At 38.8% G+C, this 21,088-nt stretch overlaps 2 protein-coding genes across 7 annotated transcripts in view; one reads left to right on the top strand and one right to left on the bottom strand.

Moving 5' to 3' along the window:
• TRPM3 (transient receptor potential cation channel subfamily M member 3) overlaps positions 1–21,088 on the top strand; it is a gene marked incomplete at its 5' end in the record, with an annotated part of 816,760 nt that overhangs the window by 593,531 nt on the left and 202,141 nt on the right. For 5 of the 6 annotated variants that reach the window (XM_082615532.1, XM_082615530.1, XM_082615528.1 and 2 more), the window contains one exon: positions 2,637–2,808. In XM_082615532.1, coding sequence (XP_082471658.1) covers positions 2,637–2,808 — 172 coding nt within the window. Of the gene's footprint in view, positions 1–2,636; positions 2,809–20,617; positions 20,693–21,088 lie in introns of all 6 variants that reach the window. The other variant, XM_082615529.1, reaches the window with a different exon arrangement.
• LOC309801172 (transcription and mRNA export factor ENY2-like) lies at positions 18,841–19,325 on the bottom strand. Its single transcript, XM_082615661.1, has one exon. The coding sequence runs from the start codon at positions 19,193–19,195 to the stop codon at positions 18,890–18,892; it is 306 nt and encodes a 101-aa protein (XP_082471787.1). The 5' UTR covers positions 19,196–19,325; the 3' UTR covers positions 18,841–18,889.

Genomic DNA, 21,088 nt, shown 5'->3' with positions numbered 1-21,088 from the left:
ACAGAACTGGGATTCAAAGAGATTTCCATGCCTCAAACGTTCATGATTGTTCCAGGATTCAACATACCTTCCTCTAATGATGACTGGAAAATAATTTAGGACATTTAACTTATTTTTTGGATTTATATCCTCCATTATTTGGCAGAAAAAAATCCCTGCCAAAATATAACTACCTTTAACTTACTTTAACATCAGATCCAAAGAAATGGGGAGCAGTAAGATGAAGAAATTAAAATTCCTGAGTGACACTGTAAACTTGATCCTCTTATCATGATTAATTCAAATGTACAGTATTCCCAAAGAGCTGGTACACCATGTTTCACAAGAAAAGAAGGTCAAAACTCAGAAGGCTGAAGCACCAATGTCCTTAGAATCCTATGGTGGGGGAAACAGATATGTAGAATATAGTCAGATGATTTAATTATGTTCTTTTATTCTCAGATTGTGGTGATTAAGTCAGGTTGACCCAGAATCATTTTCACTCCTTTATTTGTTTGAAAACGTCACTTTCACTGGTGGTCTTTAAGCTCCCAAGAATTAGAAAACGTGCCCCGTGTCTCATCTAGAACAAGTGTCTGGCGTTCTCCATCACAAATAGTTTAACCTCTAGAAAATCCACTGTACCCTGCTCCTCACAGAACTGCTTTGGGATTCCCTCCTTCTTGGCATGGAGCCTTGGGGAACTACCGTTAGGAAAGAGAAAACAGTAACCTAAAGCTTTTTCTTTTGTCCAAAAGTACAGTGCAGAGGTACTTTAAGAATAGGAGAAAGTCTTTCTGCTAAGCCTTTTCCAACAAAGCATTAATATTTATTAACTTGCACTCTGTTATAGAATGAATGTTTTATGATCAAAAATGTGTAACAGCAAAATGGGAATTTTAACCACAAGCGACCTACTCTTCCAGTGATAAAGAACTCAGGATAGGGTTAGCCAACCACTCTCTCTGTAGTTCAGGGGGGACTCTCATTCACTCATCTAGACAAAGGGGTAATTGAACACTGCTCCATGTGATTACTGGAAACAATAATCACAAATTTATAGGCTTCCTTTATAAATGAGAGCCATCTAGAATAAGCTGTGAATTAATGGTATATTAATGGTACATTAACAAATAGGGACATTTATTAAAAGGTCTGAAAGATATTTCAAAAGCTCAGAATTACCCATTTTAAATTTAGATTAGGTCAATTCCCAAACAATTCAGATAAGAGGGGGTTTTTATTTTTCAACTTTTAATAAAAGCATGTCTGTCTCAAGTCTTTTGAATTAATCCATTCACTATTCATTGAGTAGATTCTGTTTGCCAGGCATACAGAAATGTGGGGTTTTGAATCAGCATCAAGGTGTAAAATATGACTTTTATAAGATCTTTTCTACTGACGCTGTCTTTACTGAATCACTTTGTAATTCCTTTAGCAAACTACTCAATCTTACTACAGCTTTGCCTGATGAGTTATTACATACTTAAAATGAACAAGTACATCTCAACTCTATAATTAATGTATACACTGCATAAAGGCACAGAAATAAAAGTCCCTTAGCATTTATTTCTGTCTTGTCAATTTCAGTGATACAGTACAGAGATAACTGTATGGACACCGTGTAACAGTGAGTTGGTTAAATGTTCCTTTTCATAGTCTTGAGTGAAATTTCTGCCTAAGTATTTTAGGAGTAGATTTCCAACACATCATCTTGTTTCCATTGTGTCTAAGCAGTTTGGGAAAGGGGAATGAATAAGCATAGATTTTGGAATCAGGCAGACCTGGCTGTGATTTCTGGTTCTGAGCGTGGTAAACTCTTGTAAAACCTACTTAATCTCCATCTCTGTTCCTTCATCTACAAAATAAACATAACAACATCTACCTTGCAGGATTGTTGCAAGGAGTATAGATAATGTATATAAAACAACTGGCGCACAATAGGTTTTGTTTTTCTTTTCAGATCAAAAGTCTGAAAGACCATACTAAGAATTGTTCTGTTTCAGGTAGTCTGATTCACCATGAAATTAAAATAACACAACAAAAATTTAAGACAAGAGATGAACATTGTGAGCCTGATTTTTATTTATCTCATAATACAGTTATTTTACATTCAGCATTTCCACTTAAGGTGTCTAATAAGACACCTTAAGGTGTCTTAAGGTCTGTTTAAATAACAGACCTTCAGATTGCTGAATGGGCTTGACAAAGATCACCCCTGACCCCATTCTCCACCCTCCACTCCCCACCCTCCACTGTACTCCAGAATCATGGTTGCTCTTCTCTGCCTATTAGATGTATGGACATGATGGAGAGGAGAAAGAAAGAAACAAAATAGCCAAACTTAAAAATTATTTTTGGTTCATCAGCATATAAACAATCAACTTCAAAATGAAACAGACATTCACTTGCCAGTTTTTGAGTACAGTGAAAGCACAAACTCTCATTTCTGTATGAATCCAGAAAATTAATGGAACACTTACTGTAAATCTTGCTTCTACCCAAAGCAGTATTAGGAGGAGGATGTAGACTATCCTTTCACTGTACCAAAGAATTGATTTCCCTTCTCTCTCTCTCTTTCCTGTCTGTCTGATTCTCCTTTTCATATTTTGCACTCTTTTCTCTGACTTCTGCCCCTTCCTTTTGAAATTCTGCAGGTTGTCCGGCCATATCAGACCATGTCCAATCCCATGAGCAAGCTCACTGTTCTCAACAGCATGCATTCTCACTTCATTCTGGCTGACAATGGGACCACCGGAAAGTACGGAGCAGAGGTGAAACTTAGGAGGCAACTGGAAAAGCATATTTCACTCCAGAAGATAAACACAAGTAAGTCGGCTACTGTTCCCACTCAGCCTTCAAATAGGCTGAAAGTGAGAAAACTTGAGCAAATTTTGAACACAGATCATTTTCTACTGGGCCAGTGGTTAGAATTAGAGGAAGTCATCTAGAGGAGGATGATTGGAAGCTCAGTAAGTGTTTACACAATTAGTGGACTCAAGCTCATTTATTATGTGTGAAAAATTCAACCCTGTCTGGGGTTTATAAATGCAGATAAGCTTTTCTTTCCAAACTTTTTTCTACATCTTTTACACAATACTCTAAGGAGGAAAAGCACCCTGTAGAATTTTTTTTTCTATTAAGCTATTTTTGGTGGCTAAAGAAAAGAAAAAAAGGAAAAAAAAGACAGGTTTTGATCTTAGCATAGATCTGGCTGTGCGAAGGCATTTCAAGGGAACTGACGTTGTCTAAACTAAAGCATAATGTGTAACCATGTTGATGAAACTTTAATTCTGTCTCTTAATTTTATGTATGTATTCATTCACTGTCTCTAGATACCTATATATTTAGATATATGTCTGTATTTATGGGTGCCACATAATACTTAGCCCATAGTTACACTGAAATTATCTCTTAAGTACTTATGTGTTCTATGCAGTATTTATTGTGTACCCATTTAACTATGAGAAGGTAGCATTGTAAAAACAGCAACACTCCCCAGAACACTCAGTGGCTTGCATTTAAATGTGGTAGAGGTATGAAAATAATCTACTAACCTTCCTCACAAAATAAAATTCAATTTGTTTTCACAAAGTAACACATGGCTTCACGGCAGGCTCAAGCTTTCTGGTAATTGTATGTTCCATCAGGGAAACTTGGATTTAATTGATTAAACTTTCAAAGCCTGCAATTCCAAGTAACAAAAGATTTTCTTTGGCTTGATAAGCTTTCAAAAATTCAGTGTAATATGATTCAACCTGTCCAAATGGCTTTTCTCATCTCCAGTCTTTTCTCTGCATCTGTCCCAAATGGATTTTGCTTGCTCTCACTACCTTCCTCCCAGAGCTAGGATGTCCAACCGATCAGACCACAACTTCTCTTTCCTGTACTCTCTTTTCTGGTCCCACCTTTTAGGAGCTACTACTGTTTAAGCAGTCAAGTTTCATACCTTCATCTTTTTCACAGAGAAGTCTGGAATAATAGATTTTGGTGTAGGCCTGAAGTCAACATTGTATTAGAAAACTCTCTTCTAAGAATCTTCAACTATCTTTGGAAAGAGAAAACACAGGATTACCCAAAGGTAAACATCTTTGGGGAAAAAAAGAGTAGAAAAGACTAGAAAATCCATCCAGAAACCAGCAGAGATCCAAAGTAACAAAGCACTATAGCCAATGGGTGGTAGGTTTTGTTAAACTAAAATTGAATTTTATTATAATATTTGATAGGAAGGACAAAACTCATATCATTAATATTATCCATTTAGGTTTTTATAGGCTATAGCATTACTTTTTTTTACACCAGCAGGTTAAGAATGAGCCTAAATAGGAGTAACCTGAAAGCTGAAGAAGATGGGAGCAGGGTAGACAAAGGGCAAATGCAGGGTCAAGTTCAGTGCTCAACAGTGAGACCAAATTTGTCCAGACACACAAAGCATGCCATTGTGCCAGGTCCTGGTGGCAGCTGGGCCAGGTATTTGTTAGTGTTAGGAGGAGAGCTAGGTGTGCGGTTGTGTAAGTTTAAACACCCAGCTACGGTGGTGCCAGCAGGAGTTAAAACCCAGCCAGGGTTCTGTCTGCCAAGCCCTGTGCCTTATAGGCTGCCCAAGGAAAGGATACTCTTTTCTAATTAGTCATCCCAGAGGAGACATTGTTTTGTAACCTTTGTGCCTGGGGAAGCACCTGTCTCCAAAGCTCACAGAGTTGCTATATGTGGGGATTGCCCTGAAGGGGAGGCCTCCGTGAGGAGCAGAGCCCAGCAGCACAGAGTCCAGGAGAAGGCCAAGGCTGGTGGTCAGGGCATCAGGGATGCTGGAGGAGCCAGGACCCCAGGCACATGCCTCATGCCACTCGTGTGACACTGGACCCTTGCGAGCCCATCAAGGCAGGTAGTGGCATGCAGACACATTGCCAAGTGAAATCCCAGTCAAGGGTCTAGGGCACAAAGTAGGGGATAAACACAGACCCAGGTTCCAAGCTGAAGAACCAGGTCAGAGAAGCTGGCTTGAGACTCCTAAAATGTTCCGAGTCCACAAACAGGATTAGGCCTTGGATCTGGGGTAGAGGCTGAGCCCCTAGGTTGGATTAAGTGGTAGTAGCTGGAACAGGATGGGGACAGAGAGAGGCAAATAGTCACTGCAATCGTCATAATTTATAAGCACAATTTTCCTCTTTGTTTTCGGGACTGTATTTGAGGCTTAATAGGAATCCACAGACTCCCATTCAGTGCAAATAATTAAATAATAAGAAGAAGGTTAAAGATGCCCAGAGGAGATCCCTGAGGTCACAGGAAGTTATAAGGCTCAGGGCCAAGAATTTGCCACAAGCTGTAGTGAATGATGCCATGCCTTAGCTCTTCTACCAGTTCTATCCTTGAACTTAGTAGTGGGAGGGTGACCAACTTGACCCAGTTTCCCAGGGACTTTCTCAGATTTAGCATTGAAAGTCCCATGTCCCTGGGCCCCCTCCATCACAGGCAAATGGAGATTGCAGGTCGCCCTCCAAGTCAGACTCAGGAGTCATTAGTTCTACTTCTCTTTTTACTGCATTCACCCCGCAAAGCAGGGAAGGAGCAGCGAGGGCCTCAGAGCTTAAGGAGTGGCCCCAGGCTCCAGAAGTAGAGCAGGACCTTGAGATCTACATTCAGTTAACAGTAAAGCAAAGTGCCCACTGAGAACCTGGAAGGCTCCAGAATAGGACTGACTGAGAAAAAAGGAGGAAAAGTTGACCTGGTTAAAATAAGAAACAGGAGAACTAAGGACATAGTTCTTAGTTCATAGTTCTTAGAACTAAGAACATAGACCTTTAATGTAACTCTCTGTTCTAATCTGAACACTTTTTTCTTTATATCATAATTAGTGATAATATAATTCTTCTTATTAAAATAAGATTTTATTCTATAGCAATTCTAAAAATCTCACCTACTTCTTAATTTCCCTCTTCAAAAGTCTAAGAAATCTAAAATACAACAGGGGAACTCAATTTTGGGAAACCCCAATTTAACCTCCTGAAATTAGACCCTCTACCAGGAGATACCACAATAATACTGTCACCACCTATTATGCTTAGCACGACCCTGGGGGTGTCTGAATACACTCAGCATTTTACTCATTAAAGTGCCATTCCTCTTCATCACTTAGGGATGACATGCATACCATAGGAATCTTTCCACAAGTCTGTTTCTTGCATAAATAGCATAATCTTCTGAAGAATATTTTCAAGAGACCTTTAAGCCCTTTCTCATCAACATGACAATTATGAATAATAAAATATTATAAGCACCAGCATCTTAGACTTCTCTCAGCACTCTGGCATCCATTACCTCAACCCTCCCCTCCCTCCACTCATTCCTGCTCTTAACAGTCCTTCCGGAAGTGTTGTCATTGTTTACTGAAGGACTTCTTTACTGTTCTTTGTTCTGACATGAGCCACTTAGGAACACTCTCCCATCTGAAATTTTCTAAACTTCAAATTTAACATGCAAAGCCTCAAACAATCCCCGTCATGCCTTTAGCAAACAAATATTTCTTGAACTCCTATTATGTACCAGTCATGGTTAAGGTCTAGAAAAGCAGCAGTAGATAACTCATGGAGCTTACGTCAAGAGGGGCAGAGTAATAAGTAAATAAGTAAATAGGCAAATATATGTAGTAAGAGAGCTGTTAAGAAACATAAAGCAGAGGAAGGGATATATGTATATGTCATGGGTACACATGTCTGCATGCATGCACATGTGTGTGATGGGAGGATAGTTTAGATTAGATGATTGGGTATGGTGTAATGTATAAGCAGAGACCTGAATGAAGTGAGGGAGCCAGCTCTGAAAAGAGCATTCTGGAGGGAGTGGAAGCAGGAACAAAGACCCAGGTCTTTGATGAAGAGTACAACCTTTGTAAAGAGTTGAATTTTATTCTGACAGAGTTTTGATCTGGCAAGTTATAGGATCTCCCTCGTGGTTTAAAACATCACTCTGCTGTTGTGTGTAGAGATCCACCTGACGCAGGGGGCAAGATTAAAAGCAGGTAGATGTTTCAGTAGGCTATTGACGTAATGCAGGTGAGAGATGACAGTGTTTTGAATTAGGATGACAGCAATAAAAGTAGTAAAAAGCGGTTGGATTCCAATTTATACATATCTATTTTCTTAACTGATCTTTCTTTTAATGTGGTAAAATATATATAACATAAAATTTATCAGTTTAACCATTTTTAAGTGTACCGTTCAGTGCTATGAAGCACGTTTACATTGTTATGTAATGATCACCACTATCCATCCCCAGAACTTTTCATCATTCCAAACTGAAACTCTGTACACATTAAGCACTTTTATTCCCTCCCTCCAGCCCCTGGTAACCATGATTCAACTTCATGTCTTTATGAATTTGTTCTAGGTACCCCACATAAGTAGAATCATATGATATTGGTCCTAAGATACATTTTGAAGGTAGAACTCAAGAGAACTTGCTACTGAATTGAGCATTCAGGAGAAGAAATAGACACATCAAGGATGCTGAACAGTCATCCTTACAGACACCAGTGTATTCTTCAAAGAATGGGGCTAGTGGGAGCCCCTAAGGAGTAAGTTTTTACAGAAAAGGGAGTTGAGGACTAACCTCTGGGGAGTTGAGACAGAGTCCTTGAGAAGGAGGGAGATGATGAGATTCAGTGCACAAATGAAGAACGTGGCCATAGGTAGCACAGGAAGAGTTTCATCCTGGGTAGCAGGAGGGAAGGCAGAGTTTATGTGCGCAGATGTAGGTGGGATGGAACATTTGCTGCTGGGTAGATCAGGTAGTTCTTTTTTTTTTTCTTTTTTTTTTTTGCGGTATGCGGGCCTCTCACTGTTGTGGCCTCTCCCGTTGCGGAGCACAGGCTCCGGACGCGCAGGCCCAGCGGCCATGGCTCACGGGCCCAGCTGCTCCGCGGCATATGGGATCCCCCCAGACCGGGGCACGAACCCGTATCCCCTGCACCGGCAGGTGGACTCTCAACCACTGCGCCACCAGGGAGGCCCATAGATCAGGTAGTTCTTTATAGATGCTTTCTATATCTGAAGAAAATGATACAGGAGGTCATTGGCTAAGAGTGTGGAAAGGGAAGAGGTGTAGAAGATTAGGAAGAAAAAAGAAAAAACAAGTGTAGAGCCTGGGAGAGTGAGCTGACTAGGGAAATGTAGGACTGCCCACTTGATATTTTTGGTCATAAATTTGCAGTGGCATGAATCATCAGGGATGTGTGTTTGTTTCCAGGCATGTTCACCTTGAGTAGTAGAATAGGCAGAGACTTGGGTTGAGAGCCTATTGGGATTTTGCTAGGCAAGTAGAAAAGAGGAAGAGAGAGGCAAGGGAGTGAGGCTATATGTACTCTTTATACCTATATCCCAGGAGTATTGTCAGTGTCTGGATGAAAGCAGTGCTTTCCCACCCACATCTGTGCCCATTCACGAGAACATAAAATCATTCATCTAAAAGATCAGAATAAGGTGCAGAGAAGTGATTAAGAGAATTATCAAAGGTGACCCACACCTTTAGTTAGTATTGCCAAGCATTACATATATTAAGTTCAAACCATTTAAGTAAACAAAGGTTCATAATAAGCAGTTCCTCATATTTATTTTATTGTTGTTTACATATTCATATAAGTTGAATCAAGTTAGCACAATGCTGGGAACATAGTAGCTGTTCAATAAACACGTGTTACCTGAAAGACTGAATACCAAGGGACTGCTCCAGAAAGTAACGTGTAAGTAACCTGATGAACCTATAAAATCCCAAGCATATTTTCTGCATACATTTTTGCTGTTAAAAAAATTCCAAAAAAATTAGAGAATACTATAATAACCCCCGTAACTATCACCCAGACTCTACATTTATCAGCCCATAGCCAATCTTGTTTCCTCTATGTATATAACCACCTACATCTTCCTCCAGGTAAGTTTGAAAGAAATCCAAACAGTGTATCATTTCATCTATAAATATGTCAGCACCAAAGCATTTCTTTAACTTGTGTGGGCCACACGCAAGGTAGATTTTTAAAGTATTTCCTTAACTTAGTAGCAACATAAGGAAAATACTGATCCAGGTATCCTTTAACAATTCTTTCAAAAAAATAAAAATTAAGAACTATGTTATCACATGTTAAAATTTATCTAAAATTTTGATAATCATTTTTTCTTGTCCCAAATTCTACACTAAGATGGCCAAAAAACATTTAAAACAAATATTACCTTGCAGTTCTTAAAAAGGAAAATTAGAAAAATCCCCAGCAATTGTGGCTTTCTTTGAAGCTTTTGAAGGGAAGAACATAACTTTTGGGAAAAAAGGAAGGCTTTGCCTATTTCCAGTGGTATAAGCTGAGAGAAACAGGGAGACCTGGGGGTTCAGATCTTCATGACTCTGTGACTTTAGGTAAATTACCGTATTTCTCTCAGACTTTGTTTCTGTGTCTGTGAACCAGGGATGATAATTTTTCACAGTGTGGTGATTAAATGAGTCAACCTATGAAAGGATTCTGGCATGTGGCAGTTCAGAAACACTGATAGGATGTCTGACAGAATATCTTTACCACAAATCGAACCTGTCTCTGCTTGTTAGGGAAAAGCCATGGATCTCTGGGGTTACAGAAAGGGTCCAAAGAAAAAAATGACACTCAAAATTATATTCTGAAACATATTATCAAGCCTCTATTAACATTACTTCTTAAAGAGTAGTTGATTTAAAGTCTTGATCTTTGCAACAATAAACAGAAAACTCATGTTTTTTCATTATTGTTGAAAATATATTCTAAACCGTGTTGTTCCTCTTGCTTGAGTGAAGAATATAATGGAGAAAATTTCATATTTCTTTTGAGAGTCAAGCTATTCTGGTGTCTTGGAGCAATCATTATGAATGTCAGTTAAGTTTGCAGAGAACTCTGTTTGGTGGAGGTATTAGAATTTGGGCTAAATGTGAATTGGTCCCGAATATATAAGATTAGATTTATATGTCAAGTTTAGATTTGGGCCAATATCAGATTTCCTTCTTATAATTTACTATTTTGTTTAAAAAGGAGATTGGAGGAAGAGGACAGAAATCTAGTTCGTTTTGGGCTCTAATTGATGAAAGTGTTATACTCCGTTGTGTCTGAATTTTATTTTAGGTTTGGCTAAATGCAAAGTTTTATTTGGATTATATATCTTAATTAATTTGTGAACATTAACTTTGTTTGTAGGAAATTTCATTATGAGGCTAGAATTTTCCAACTTTGTCATCTTCATAGTATAAAGTGAAATCTGTGTCAGACTAAATCTAGTCTAAGAGACTCTGTCCCCACGGCAGTCATTATAGACACACCCATTCTGCAGTACTAATGAATGGGGATGTCTGAGTAGGTTTCGATTTTTGTAACCATTGCTTTTGCCACTGTCAGGGTTTTCTTGAAAGAGAATTTGATGCTCTGCATTTTCTTTGCCCCAGAGTAACAACTGACATTTGAGCATAGCCTCATCTAATGAAGCCACAAAGAATACTTTCTCTAAAGCAGTAGATCAAAATCTGCTTGGCAGGGGCTTCCCTGGTGGCACAGTGGTTGAGAGTCCGCCTGCCGATGCAGGGGACACGGGTTCGTGCCCCGGTCCGGGAAGATCCCACATGCTGCGGAGCGGCTGGGCCCGTGAGCCATGGCCGCTGAGCCTGCGCGTCCGGAGCCTGTGCTCTGCAACGGGAGAGGCCACAACAGTGAGAGGCCTGCGTACCGCAAAAAAAAAAAAAAAAAAAAAAAAATCTGCTTGGCAGTTCTAAGCAAACAAGTAGCAGAAATGATCACAGAATTCATAAAACACAATCAAATTTGGTATTTGAGAATATTGCTATTTAGAATTCTCTGGGAAAAAAGAACAGATGTTTTGTTATGCAGTCCCTAAGCCAGTACACCTATTTATATATGACTGTGTGCTTACTCACACAAACTAACAAAAAATAATAACAATAATAATGTCACCCAGTAGCACCGATGTCATCCCTGATAAGTTATGCTTTATGATGGGAACAGATGTTTCTGATTTCCACTGAGTTGTTTGGTACAGGAGTCCCATGAACAGGCTAATCCATAGAGTGATAAAGTCTCATGGGTTCCAGGAGATTTTATTTTTAAAAGATCATCTTTGTGATGTGACACTCATCAATTTACAGCATTTTGTTTCAGTGAAATTTCCATAATCAGAAAAAATACTCATGACTGTATCCTTGTTCCATTACCACCATTTTTTGGTGATAATTCTTAAACATGGCTGTGGTAGTTTTCAACTAAGGTGACACTGTGTCCCGTAGGAGGTATTTTAAAATATCAGAGGGGTTTGGTTGACACAATTTCTGGTGCTCCCAAATGACACAGAGAGGAGGAGGAAATGTTAATATTCTACCTTGTGCAGGATGGTTTCACATGAAGAATCGCCTGGACCAAATGCCAATCCATCCTTTAGGAAACACTACCCTGATTATGTTTCCTTGACTTTTGTTTTTCTTTTTTTTTTCCCAAATCTTTCCAATAGCCCACACCTGATGTGGCAGGGCCACACACTTCCAAGATACTCTGTCCTAGTCTAAAGGTGTAGAAAAAGCAGCAATCATGAGCCAGCAGTGAGATTTAAAATATTGAACAACCTGTGAAGACTTTAGTGTCCTCAATCCACATCATAGGCTGGATGTCAGCCCTGACATGTCCTTCAGATCCTAACATCCCTTGCTGTTGGGAAGTTCTCCCTTATATCCAACTTCATTTGCTCTGAATCAGTTCTCTTCTGGGTGAGGACCAAAATCATCATCTGTGTTAGAGCTCTCAGCTTATTTGAAAACTGTAAATGGACTTGAATTGACCTTTCTGCCATAATGGCTGGAAGGAAGCTGTTTTTCATTTGAAGAGACACACTGACCTGCTTAACAGGCAGAACTGACTCAAGAAGTAAATCAGAATTTCCATTTCGGCAGCACCTGCTCTTAGCACCACTGCTTTTTATGTTTCAGGCTCAGTGACTCCAGAAATGTGCTCAATGCTGGGGGCTCTACTGTCAGAGTCCTTGATGTTCAGAGAAATCCTACAGTCCACAGTTATTAGCTGATTTGGGGGTAGAAACAGAAGCCCAGAAATGTGATTGCTTTACCTGCAGGCCCCTGGAGAGCCTACTAACTAGAATTCATTGCCAAGGGAATATTTTAATAAACCAAGATTCTAGGAAAATAAAGCGTTTGAAACTGAATACAAAGAGACCTCTAATTTTTAATCTATATATTACTGAGAATTATGTTGGAAATCAGGGAGCAGGGCAGTAATATAAATCTTGAGTGAATGAATAAATTCATGATGTAAAATGCCATAAAGCAGTGCTTTTTAAAAAGTCACATTTCATTTCTAGTATATGTCTCTCATTTCCCTGGACTGTAATAGACCCCTTATACGTATTAGTATTTTTCTCTTGTTAAATTATGAAGCCAACTTACCCTGGAAATTTGACATAGATTATCTAAAGAATACTATTGACATCCTTACTATTAAATCCTTACTATTTACCAACCTCTCTGACACCAAAACTAGCGTTAGTGTCATGCATAGTATGTGCTCAATAAAGAGTTGCTGTTTGGCATGATACAAATTTTAGTGATTTTGACCCAGTCATATTATTATAAGAAATGTGTGAATTTACAGTTTCAAAAAAATTCCAAAAATATTTTAGCAACAGCAGCATTATTGAAATAAGCATGTAGCTTCCTGGGAGGCTATTTTAAAGGATTGTAGTCATTTATATATAAATAAATAATTTGTATCATAAATACTACATAAATTATTTATTTATTTATTTATTATTTAATTATTTATTATTCTTATTATGACTGTTAAGTAAGTCTCATTTCTTTGTATTTATACCAAATACAGAGAGACCAAGCCTGAGTGTCAACAATAGCACAGAGAGGAAGGCATATGACAAAGGGAAGGTCCAAGGTATGAGTCACATCAGAGTTTCCTTGGAAAGTTTTCCATTTTGGAGTAAGTTGGATAGCCATACAGTAAGAGGTTAGAGTTGGCATGGAACCATCGGGTCCCTTGCCCACTGTTGACATTGCAGACCTAGCAGGACACTTTTCCCACTGAGCCTTGATATGGCTCAGGACCATTTTGCATTCATTAAGACACAGGTTCTGCTGCTGTAACAATGACTCAAAACAATGGATGCCTCGATGAGACAGGAGTTTATTCCTTATGCATGTGTTATTCTGAACATGAGTCCAGGCCTTTTGTGGTAGCCTCACAATGTTGAGGGCTCAGATTTCTTCTTTCTTTTGCTCTGCACATCCCTGTTTTAATGGTCTGCAGGAACTCACTATCACATCTACATTCTGCTCAGAAGGAATCAGGAAAAAGTCATAACTTGTTCCCTTAAAGGCACAACGAGGAAGTCATATACAGGATTTTGGCTTACATCCTACGTGCCAATATTTGGTCACATATTCACACCTAGCAAAAGGGGGATTCAAAAATGTAGTCTTTATCCTGGGCATACAGCTAAAATTCTATCACTATGAAGGAGGAAGACAGGTATTAGGGTACAGCCAGCACTTTTTGCCACACCTTTCCAGCATAGCACTACAGATGTTTATTAAGAATTGGCTGGAGTTGGCACATGAGGTAAAACATACCTGCCATTCATAAATAAGATACAGCTACATGTTCTAGTGTGTTCATTGAGTAGCTTTGTCCATAAATAACTCCTGTAGCATATGCTTCATATCACGCCCTTTCACTCTTCACATGTGTGTTTCTTAGTGATATGTAGTTGAAGAGTCTTCCACTGGTTCTGGAAATTGTAATTTCCCCTTGAAATGGGATTGAGACTAGCTGTCGAAAATTATATACATTATTTTAGACCATCCTGGTTTAGTTAACTTTTTAGGTTAACTCAAACAGATCCTCCTAGCCTCAAAGTAATTGCATAGGCTGTACTATGCATAATTTGTATACATTCCATAATGGATCCATAGCCACATATTTTCTTGTACATCATTTGTAACCTTTGAATACCTAAATATTAAAAATAAATAGAAGAGATTCAGTTCCGTGTTTCTGTGACATTGTACTTAATATTAATTTTTCAAAGATAAATCCTAGGAAATAATTCTCATGTGACCTACCCAGGACTGTACTCTTGGTAACAGGCAGTAGAATGGAGATTGCTCGCCTCTCAAATCCTTCCTGAGGGGGAAAGGTTGTAACTGGGCCTTGGCCCAGTTAGGGAAAAAGGACGAGAAACCCATCTTAGAGAGTAAAAGCAGCAGTGCATCCTCCGACTCTGTTGAGGAAACGTTTGAGGAGACCTGGAAAGCAGATGCATTTGTGAGGGATTTAAAGCTCTCTTATACCAGTTATCCAGTTTGACATTCCTACGTTTTATAACCCCTAAGTGATAACTAATAATTTGGCAAGATACAGCTGAAAGGCTCTTGAAACCTTCTGAATGCCTATAAATATATAATTAAGAGTATTTCCTGACACTGACAGTTATAAAAAGATTAATTAGTAGAACTTCTCTTAACAAATGGTGAGCTGGGTCACCTTGTTTTAGAGACTGAGATACATGTGTATTACTGGTCCAACCCTAGTTAGTTTTTCTTTTGATTTTAGCTTGTGTTCCTCAGTAAAACCAAAAAGATAGAGCTAAAAGCAGTTGGGGTTTCTTTTCTATCTTAAGTGAATAAAGCCTACGAGGATCTATTGCCGTACAGTTTTAATGAAACCACAGGCCGGCACTTTAAAAATAAACCTTGCCTTTCCTCTCTGGGTATTCTTTGAATAGAACAGTTTCTTGGCCTTGTTTCTGCCTTGCCTATATATTTTTTTCCCTCATCTTTTTATAGTACCAAACTCAGAGGTATTGTGACTTTTCCATTCAGACAAACTAAGTTTCTGTAGAAAATAGATTCAATGTTTAGAAACCCCATTAGAAAATAGTATAAATAAATTCAAAAAACAGTTGAGAAAGCAAAGAAAATATTTGCAACCATGACAAAGAATTCATTTACATAATAAGCAAAGGGCATCTACAAATCCTAAAGGAAAATCCTGTAAGAAAATGGGCAAAGTATATCAACAGGAAAATCTTGGGGAAGAAAATACAAATGCTTAACTTCACTCAAAATTAAAGAAATGAAAGCTAAGACAACAATGAAATTTTTTTAACCTATCAAATTGACAAAAAACAAAGTTTAAAAATATCTGGTGTCAATAAGTGTGTATAGAAATCTGTACTGGAGGGTGTGCAAATATGGGCAACCTTATCTGGAAGATAATTTGGCTACCCGTATTAAATTTTAAATGCACATACCTTTTGGCCCTGTAATTTTACTTCTAGGGATTTATTTTATGCATATTTATTGTCATATTGTTTATAGTAATAAAAATGGAAATAATTCAAAGATTCACCAGTAAGTGACTAATTAAATTATATGTAGACATACAGTGAAAGACTGTGAAGTTATTATGAGTAATGGAATAGCTCTGTTTGGGCTCCTATGGAAAGATACCCAATGGTAGTTTTTATGTCCTTTTCTTAAGTTAAAGCCTATTGTACAACAGTAGAACTGTGTGTTTATGATCACATTTACGTTTTTTTAAATTATGTGTGTGTGTACATATATGCTTACAAAATATCTTAAAGGACACAGGTGAACAATTATAGCTTCTAGAGAATGAGACTTGAGGTAAGGGAAGTAAGATGAGAACTGACATTTTCCACTAATACCTTTTAAAAACCTCTCAGTGTTGTTTTTTGACAATGACCAATTATAGCTTTTATAAAAGGAGGGAAGGCAGGGAAGGAGGGAGGGAGAGAGAAAAGGAGGGATGGAGAGAGGGAGAGAGGAGGAAGGATGGATGAAGGAAGAAAACTTTTTGGAAGTAGTCAGCCTATCCGTGTTCAGTACTTTCTTCCCACAAGTGTATGTTTATCATTCTTGACCTGTGGGTAAGGAGCCAACACAGCTGTGTTTGACACACCTTGATTTCTCTTGCTCACTGAGTCTGCTGGCAATTCTTTGCTTCATCTAAGACAAAAGGAAAGAGTCAAGTCAGGAGACCTAATGGAAGAGGCTGCTTAAAGACATGCCATGGAGAATAATATTCTCAAATCATATAAAGGATGTGTATAAAACAATAAGACAGCATAACAGGTTTGAATCTTATATTTGATAGTGACTGAAATCAGAGTCAAAATTATCTTCCCTGTTTGGAGTTGGTAAATGACAAAATAGCCTAAATTTATTCCCAATCCTTAGCCATAACCAGATAGCCTAGTATAATGGGGCTACTGAAAATGCCCTACTTCTATACCTCTACCATGAGCACAATTCAGTAGAGCTAAATTGTTCATTTTCCTTTTATTAGGCTCTTGGGCACCCCAAAGTCCAGCTCCCCTCTCCCTGGATCCTACTCCCTGTGATGGAGTAGGCTCACACACCGCTCATTCAACAGCCATTTCATGTTGAGTATTGCCTGTGATGCTCACACTGGAAAAAATGGCTCCCACTATATTCTTGACTCCACTGTACTCTTAAGATGCTTTGTATGGAGCCAAAATACATGTCAAAAGTTCATCAGCTTTTCAAAATATGGCAAGAATGAGAACTCAAAATATCTGTCATCTAAAATAAGTAGTGATCGCTCTCTCTGTTATTTTCCCCTTGATAGTTCTTCTGTTACTCCACCAGTATTTGCTTGTGTGCCTACAATATGCAAAGCACTATAGAGGTGGCAAGATAAATAAGACATAGATGTGCACTTGAAGAACTTAGAGTTTCACAAATAAGTTAACAATAACTAGCTATTGAGCGCTATTCTAAAACTTTACAAGGAATAATTGATTCAGTCCTTACAACGACCCTATGACGTGAGTACCATTATTATTCCCATTGGCCAAAAAGAAAACTGAGGCACAAAGGAGGTCAAGTAATAGCCCCCAAGGTCAGACTGCTAAAAAGTGGCAGACCCAAGAAATCTGCCTGCGTCCATGCCTCAACTGTTGTGCTCCACGGGCTCTCAGTATGCAAAGGGCTGCATTAAACAGCAACAAGTGTCAAATGCCCTTGAGTGATACGAACTACAACAGGAATTCAGACAGAAAGCATTTCTGGATGGAATGTTCATGGGGGCGGTGTAGTCAAGGTATTCTCAGGAAGATTTTGACAGGTGGAATGTGGGCAATGGATTGCAAGCCATGCGTGTGAAAGCTTTCAACATTTAGAAAGGTAGTGCACAGCATGTGGTCTAATTACATTTATTTTACTTTCATTAAATTGTTTTTCTTATCTTCATAAGCAGAATTTCAGCTGCAAATTTAAATAAAGTCTACATGTGAACTAGGCTTAGTTTGTTTTTTTAGGAAACACGATCATCAAAATCATGAGGATAAGAAGATGTTTCATTGTTTCCCTTTTATTGACCCTCCTTAATAGAATGATGTAAAGGTAGAATATAGTGTAATATGATAAATGGAACATTATTACCTATACATAGATACAGATATATAGATGGGGCAGAAGCAGAGCAATTCATACTCATGGGATTCTATATATCTATAACTATATATTATCATTGGTATTATATATATATATTTCACCTAGTTCATTGCCTTCATTTTCCAGATAGGAAAGCCCACTTGGAAAAGGTCAATCAAGTGTCCTACCTAAATTCATACAGTGAATTAACTGGCACAGCTTTTACCTGGACTCACGACTCCGAACTCCTAACTGCTACTCTTTGCTCAGCGTTGTCATTGCCTTAGTTTGGGAGGTACTTCTCTTATTCTGTTTAACAGAGTACCAGGGGAACCCAAATAACAAAAGGTTCTCCAGGCACCTGAGCAAGGAATAAAAGCAGGGCACTTAGGATATCAACGTATTTGATGCAAAATCCTTAGCCCTTTATTCTCCAGTTTTTCCCCTTGAGACCATTTTCTCCACTGCATCTTGAAGGGTAAGCAAGGAAGTATCAAGAGAATTGGAATCACAATCAACAGACACTGGATGTTCAGACATTTCCATTTTTAGCCGTGCAACAAATCGGCAAAAATCTGGTTGAGCTGCACTAAAATGCCATTTAACTTTTGTTCATTAGGACTTGGTAACTGTGGGGGGAAAGAAAGAAACTAAAAATACCAGTGTGCTGTTCAGTCTGCAGGAAAGACGCAGCTAAGCCAATTTTGTGCTTGGTTCCTTAAACAAGCACTTTTGTGGTAAATTTCCAGGAGGGTTTGTGTCATCAACTCTTTGAGGTTTTGCTCATAATATTTAACAAGCTGTCTAGTTGTTGCACAAAGTGGTGGAGTGGCCTGGGGAGGTGTGTGCTCCCAAGCTGAATTTATGTTCTCAGGAAGGTGCTAATTAGTAACTTTCTGGAAAATGTACAGTAGTTACCCTTGGCTTGTTTTTTTTAATTCATGAGATATTTATTAAAATAACACATTTAGGGGAAAAAAATCAATACAATTGTATGCATCATTACTGAAAACTGTATACCATCATACAAAAAAGGATTTTATTTTGGGAAATCGATTCCTAATTTATGGCAAGTTACCCCCCCCCCACGTTGGGTCTTCGTTGCTGCGTGCAGGCTTTCTCTAGTTGTGGCAAATGGGGGCTACACTTCATTGTGGTGCGTGGGCTTCTCATTGCAGTGGCCTCTCCCGCTGCGGAGTGCGGGCTCTAGGCACGCAGGCTCAGCAGTTATGGAGCGTGGGCCTAGCTGCTCCGCGGCATGCAGGATCTTCCCTGACCAGGGATCAAACCCGTGTCCCCTGCGTTGGCAGGCGGATTCCCAACCACTGCGCCACCAGGGAAGTCTGGCAAGTTTTACTTTCAGAAATAAAACCACAAAACAACACAATCTAATTCAATCTTAAAGGCTGGCGTGCTGAGCAAAGAATGTTCTTATTCTTTGCAGGAGCTCCTTCTTTACACTGTCAGGTACCAGGACTCTGCCTTTTGGTGTGATTTCAGCCACCAACTCATCAGTAGTAATGTGTTCTAGTCCTTTTTCTTTAATTACCTCTTTACAGTGTGCCTTCAACTGATCCTTCCAGCCACATTCAGTTAATTTAGCTCTCAGCCACTCTTTGAGGCATTCTCTTTCTCCAGTTTCTATCAACTTTTGGTTAATTGCTGCTCTCATCTGCGCATCTTTGTTCATCTTGCTAACCACCATCACCGCAGGCAAGGGCTGTCCCTTCCCAGTGCCGAAATGACCCTTGCGCTGACGACCGTTACCTACCACACTCTTGGGCTGCCAGGACCTAGACCCTCCTTGGCTTGTTATTTTGCAAACTATCGATAATCCGGAAGAACCAACCCTTACATTTTGTGCTTCAAGTGATATTGCTTTGTGTTTTCCCCAATGAGTACCTTCTTAGGAAAAGGCAGTCCTGCCAAGTTATGGGCACTAAGGAATTACCAAGTGATGTTTTATGAAAAATGGGGTGAGACCCTACTGTGCCTCTCACTAACCAGCTATCCCCTGCCCAACCAACAGCCAACAACTACCACCCCAAGCTGTGGCTGCTCTAGAAGTCGGGCTTGATCCTAGGACACTAGGGCTAGAAGACCTAACTCAAGGATCTGGACCCCTCTGTAAATGCTATTTTAGAGAAGGAGCAAAAGGGGTAGAGGCAGATTCTCCTGAGGCCTAGATTTGAAATGAGATCCTGCCTGAGTCATCTAGCCTAAAACTAGCTTGTTAGTAAGTTAACAACTCCAGAGACATTATTTACCATTAAATTTCTCTCCCAGTTTGGGATAGAATAGCCAGAATTGGTAGGAAACCTGTTATAATGAAATGTACTTGACGACTTTTTTTTGGAAGATAGATAGAAAGGTAGATAGATAGATAGACAGACAGATAGAAAGAGGTATATGATAGAGATAATATGTGACAGATAGATATAGATATATATGGTTCTATCTATCTATCTATCTAATTGGTCATTTTCTTGGCCCATGAGAGAAGAGAGGGAAATGTGGGGATCTCTTCAGTAAATAACATGAGCTATGTCGAGTGACACATTGGCATTGGTTTCAATTCCCTTTTAAAAAGAAAAGTTAAGTACGTTAGCCTCTGAAGAAGTACTTCTTTTAGGTCAGAAGTAGCTAATTACCAGAGAATAAGACATGTATCTCTAGAAATAAGAAAAAAAAAATGTTTTTAAAGGGAGAGAGGGAGGAATCCAGTACTTATTCAGCCTTGGAAGACATAATTATTGTTATAATTAGTATAACAAAAACAAACATTTCTTGAGGATTTACTAAGTGCCAAGCATTGTTACAAGCACTTAACATGGATTAACTCATTTAACCCTTTAACCACTAAAACAGTTATCTAGGCTGAAACAGAATAATGAAGGCTATGTCCTCCAGCAAAGGAAATGTTGATTTTAAGGACCCGTTTATCTGAGGGAGCAATGAGACAAGGCATAGCTGGTACAGAGTGCTGTTTGATGCTTTGCATAGGTCTGAATATGCAGTTGGGTTGCCATCACGTGTAAATTTATAAATTGGGAGATTGGTCTGCTTTAATAAAATGTGAATCCAACCATTGGGTTGTAGAAATTTCAAAGATTTTATTTTTTGACAGGATGCCTGCCATTTTTCTCTCTTGATTCCCACTTGTTTTATTCATTTTGGGGTAGTTGCCAATTAGACCCAATTGGTAAGTATAATTAATGGACAACATGAATTTCCTCTTAAACCCCAACCAAGAAAATTAACCGTAGAAATAGTCATTTCCTTTACAAATTCCTAACACTATCCCTCCCTGTGACTGCTGTTTATCTCTTCTAAGACATCCAGCCACACCAGAGATTAATTACTCCCTATTATTTACCATCTTAATAATACCACATAAGACAGAGAAGAGAGAAATGAGCATTTATTGAGGTCCAAGTATATTCCAGGCACTGTGCTAGCATTTTCATATATACTGTCTCTTTCAATAGTCACAAAAACCCTTCAGAGTAGGAATTATTATCTTCCTTCTTTATAGTAGATGAAATGGCATCTCAGAGTAGTTAAGCCCTTGTTTTATATCCAGTTAGTGGTACAGACA

Source organism: Mesoplodon mirus (genome assembly GCF_964341445.2).
Source record: "Mesoplodon mirus genome assembly, chromosome: 1".
NCBI classification, from domain to species: domain Eukaryota; kingdom Metazoa; phylum Chordata; class Mammalia; order Artiodactyla; family Ziphiidae; genus Mesoplodon; species Mesoplodon mirus.
This window is presented reverse-complemented; position numbering and strand designations above follow the sequence as displayed.

Excerpts from the sequence above, each read along its gene's own strand:
- LOC309801172 (XM_082615661.1), bottom strand. The coding sequence starts at position 19,195 with ATGGTGGTTAGCAAGATGAACAAAGATGCGCAGATGAGAGCAGCAATT.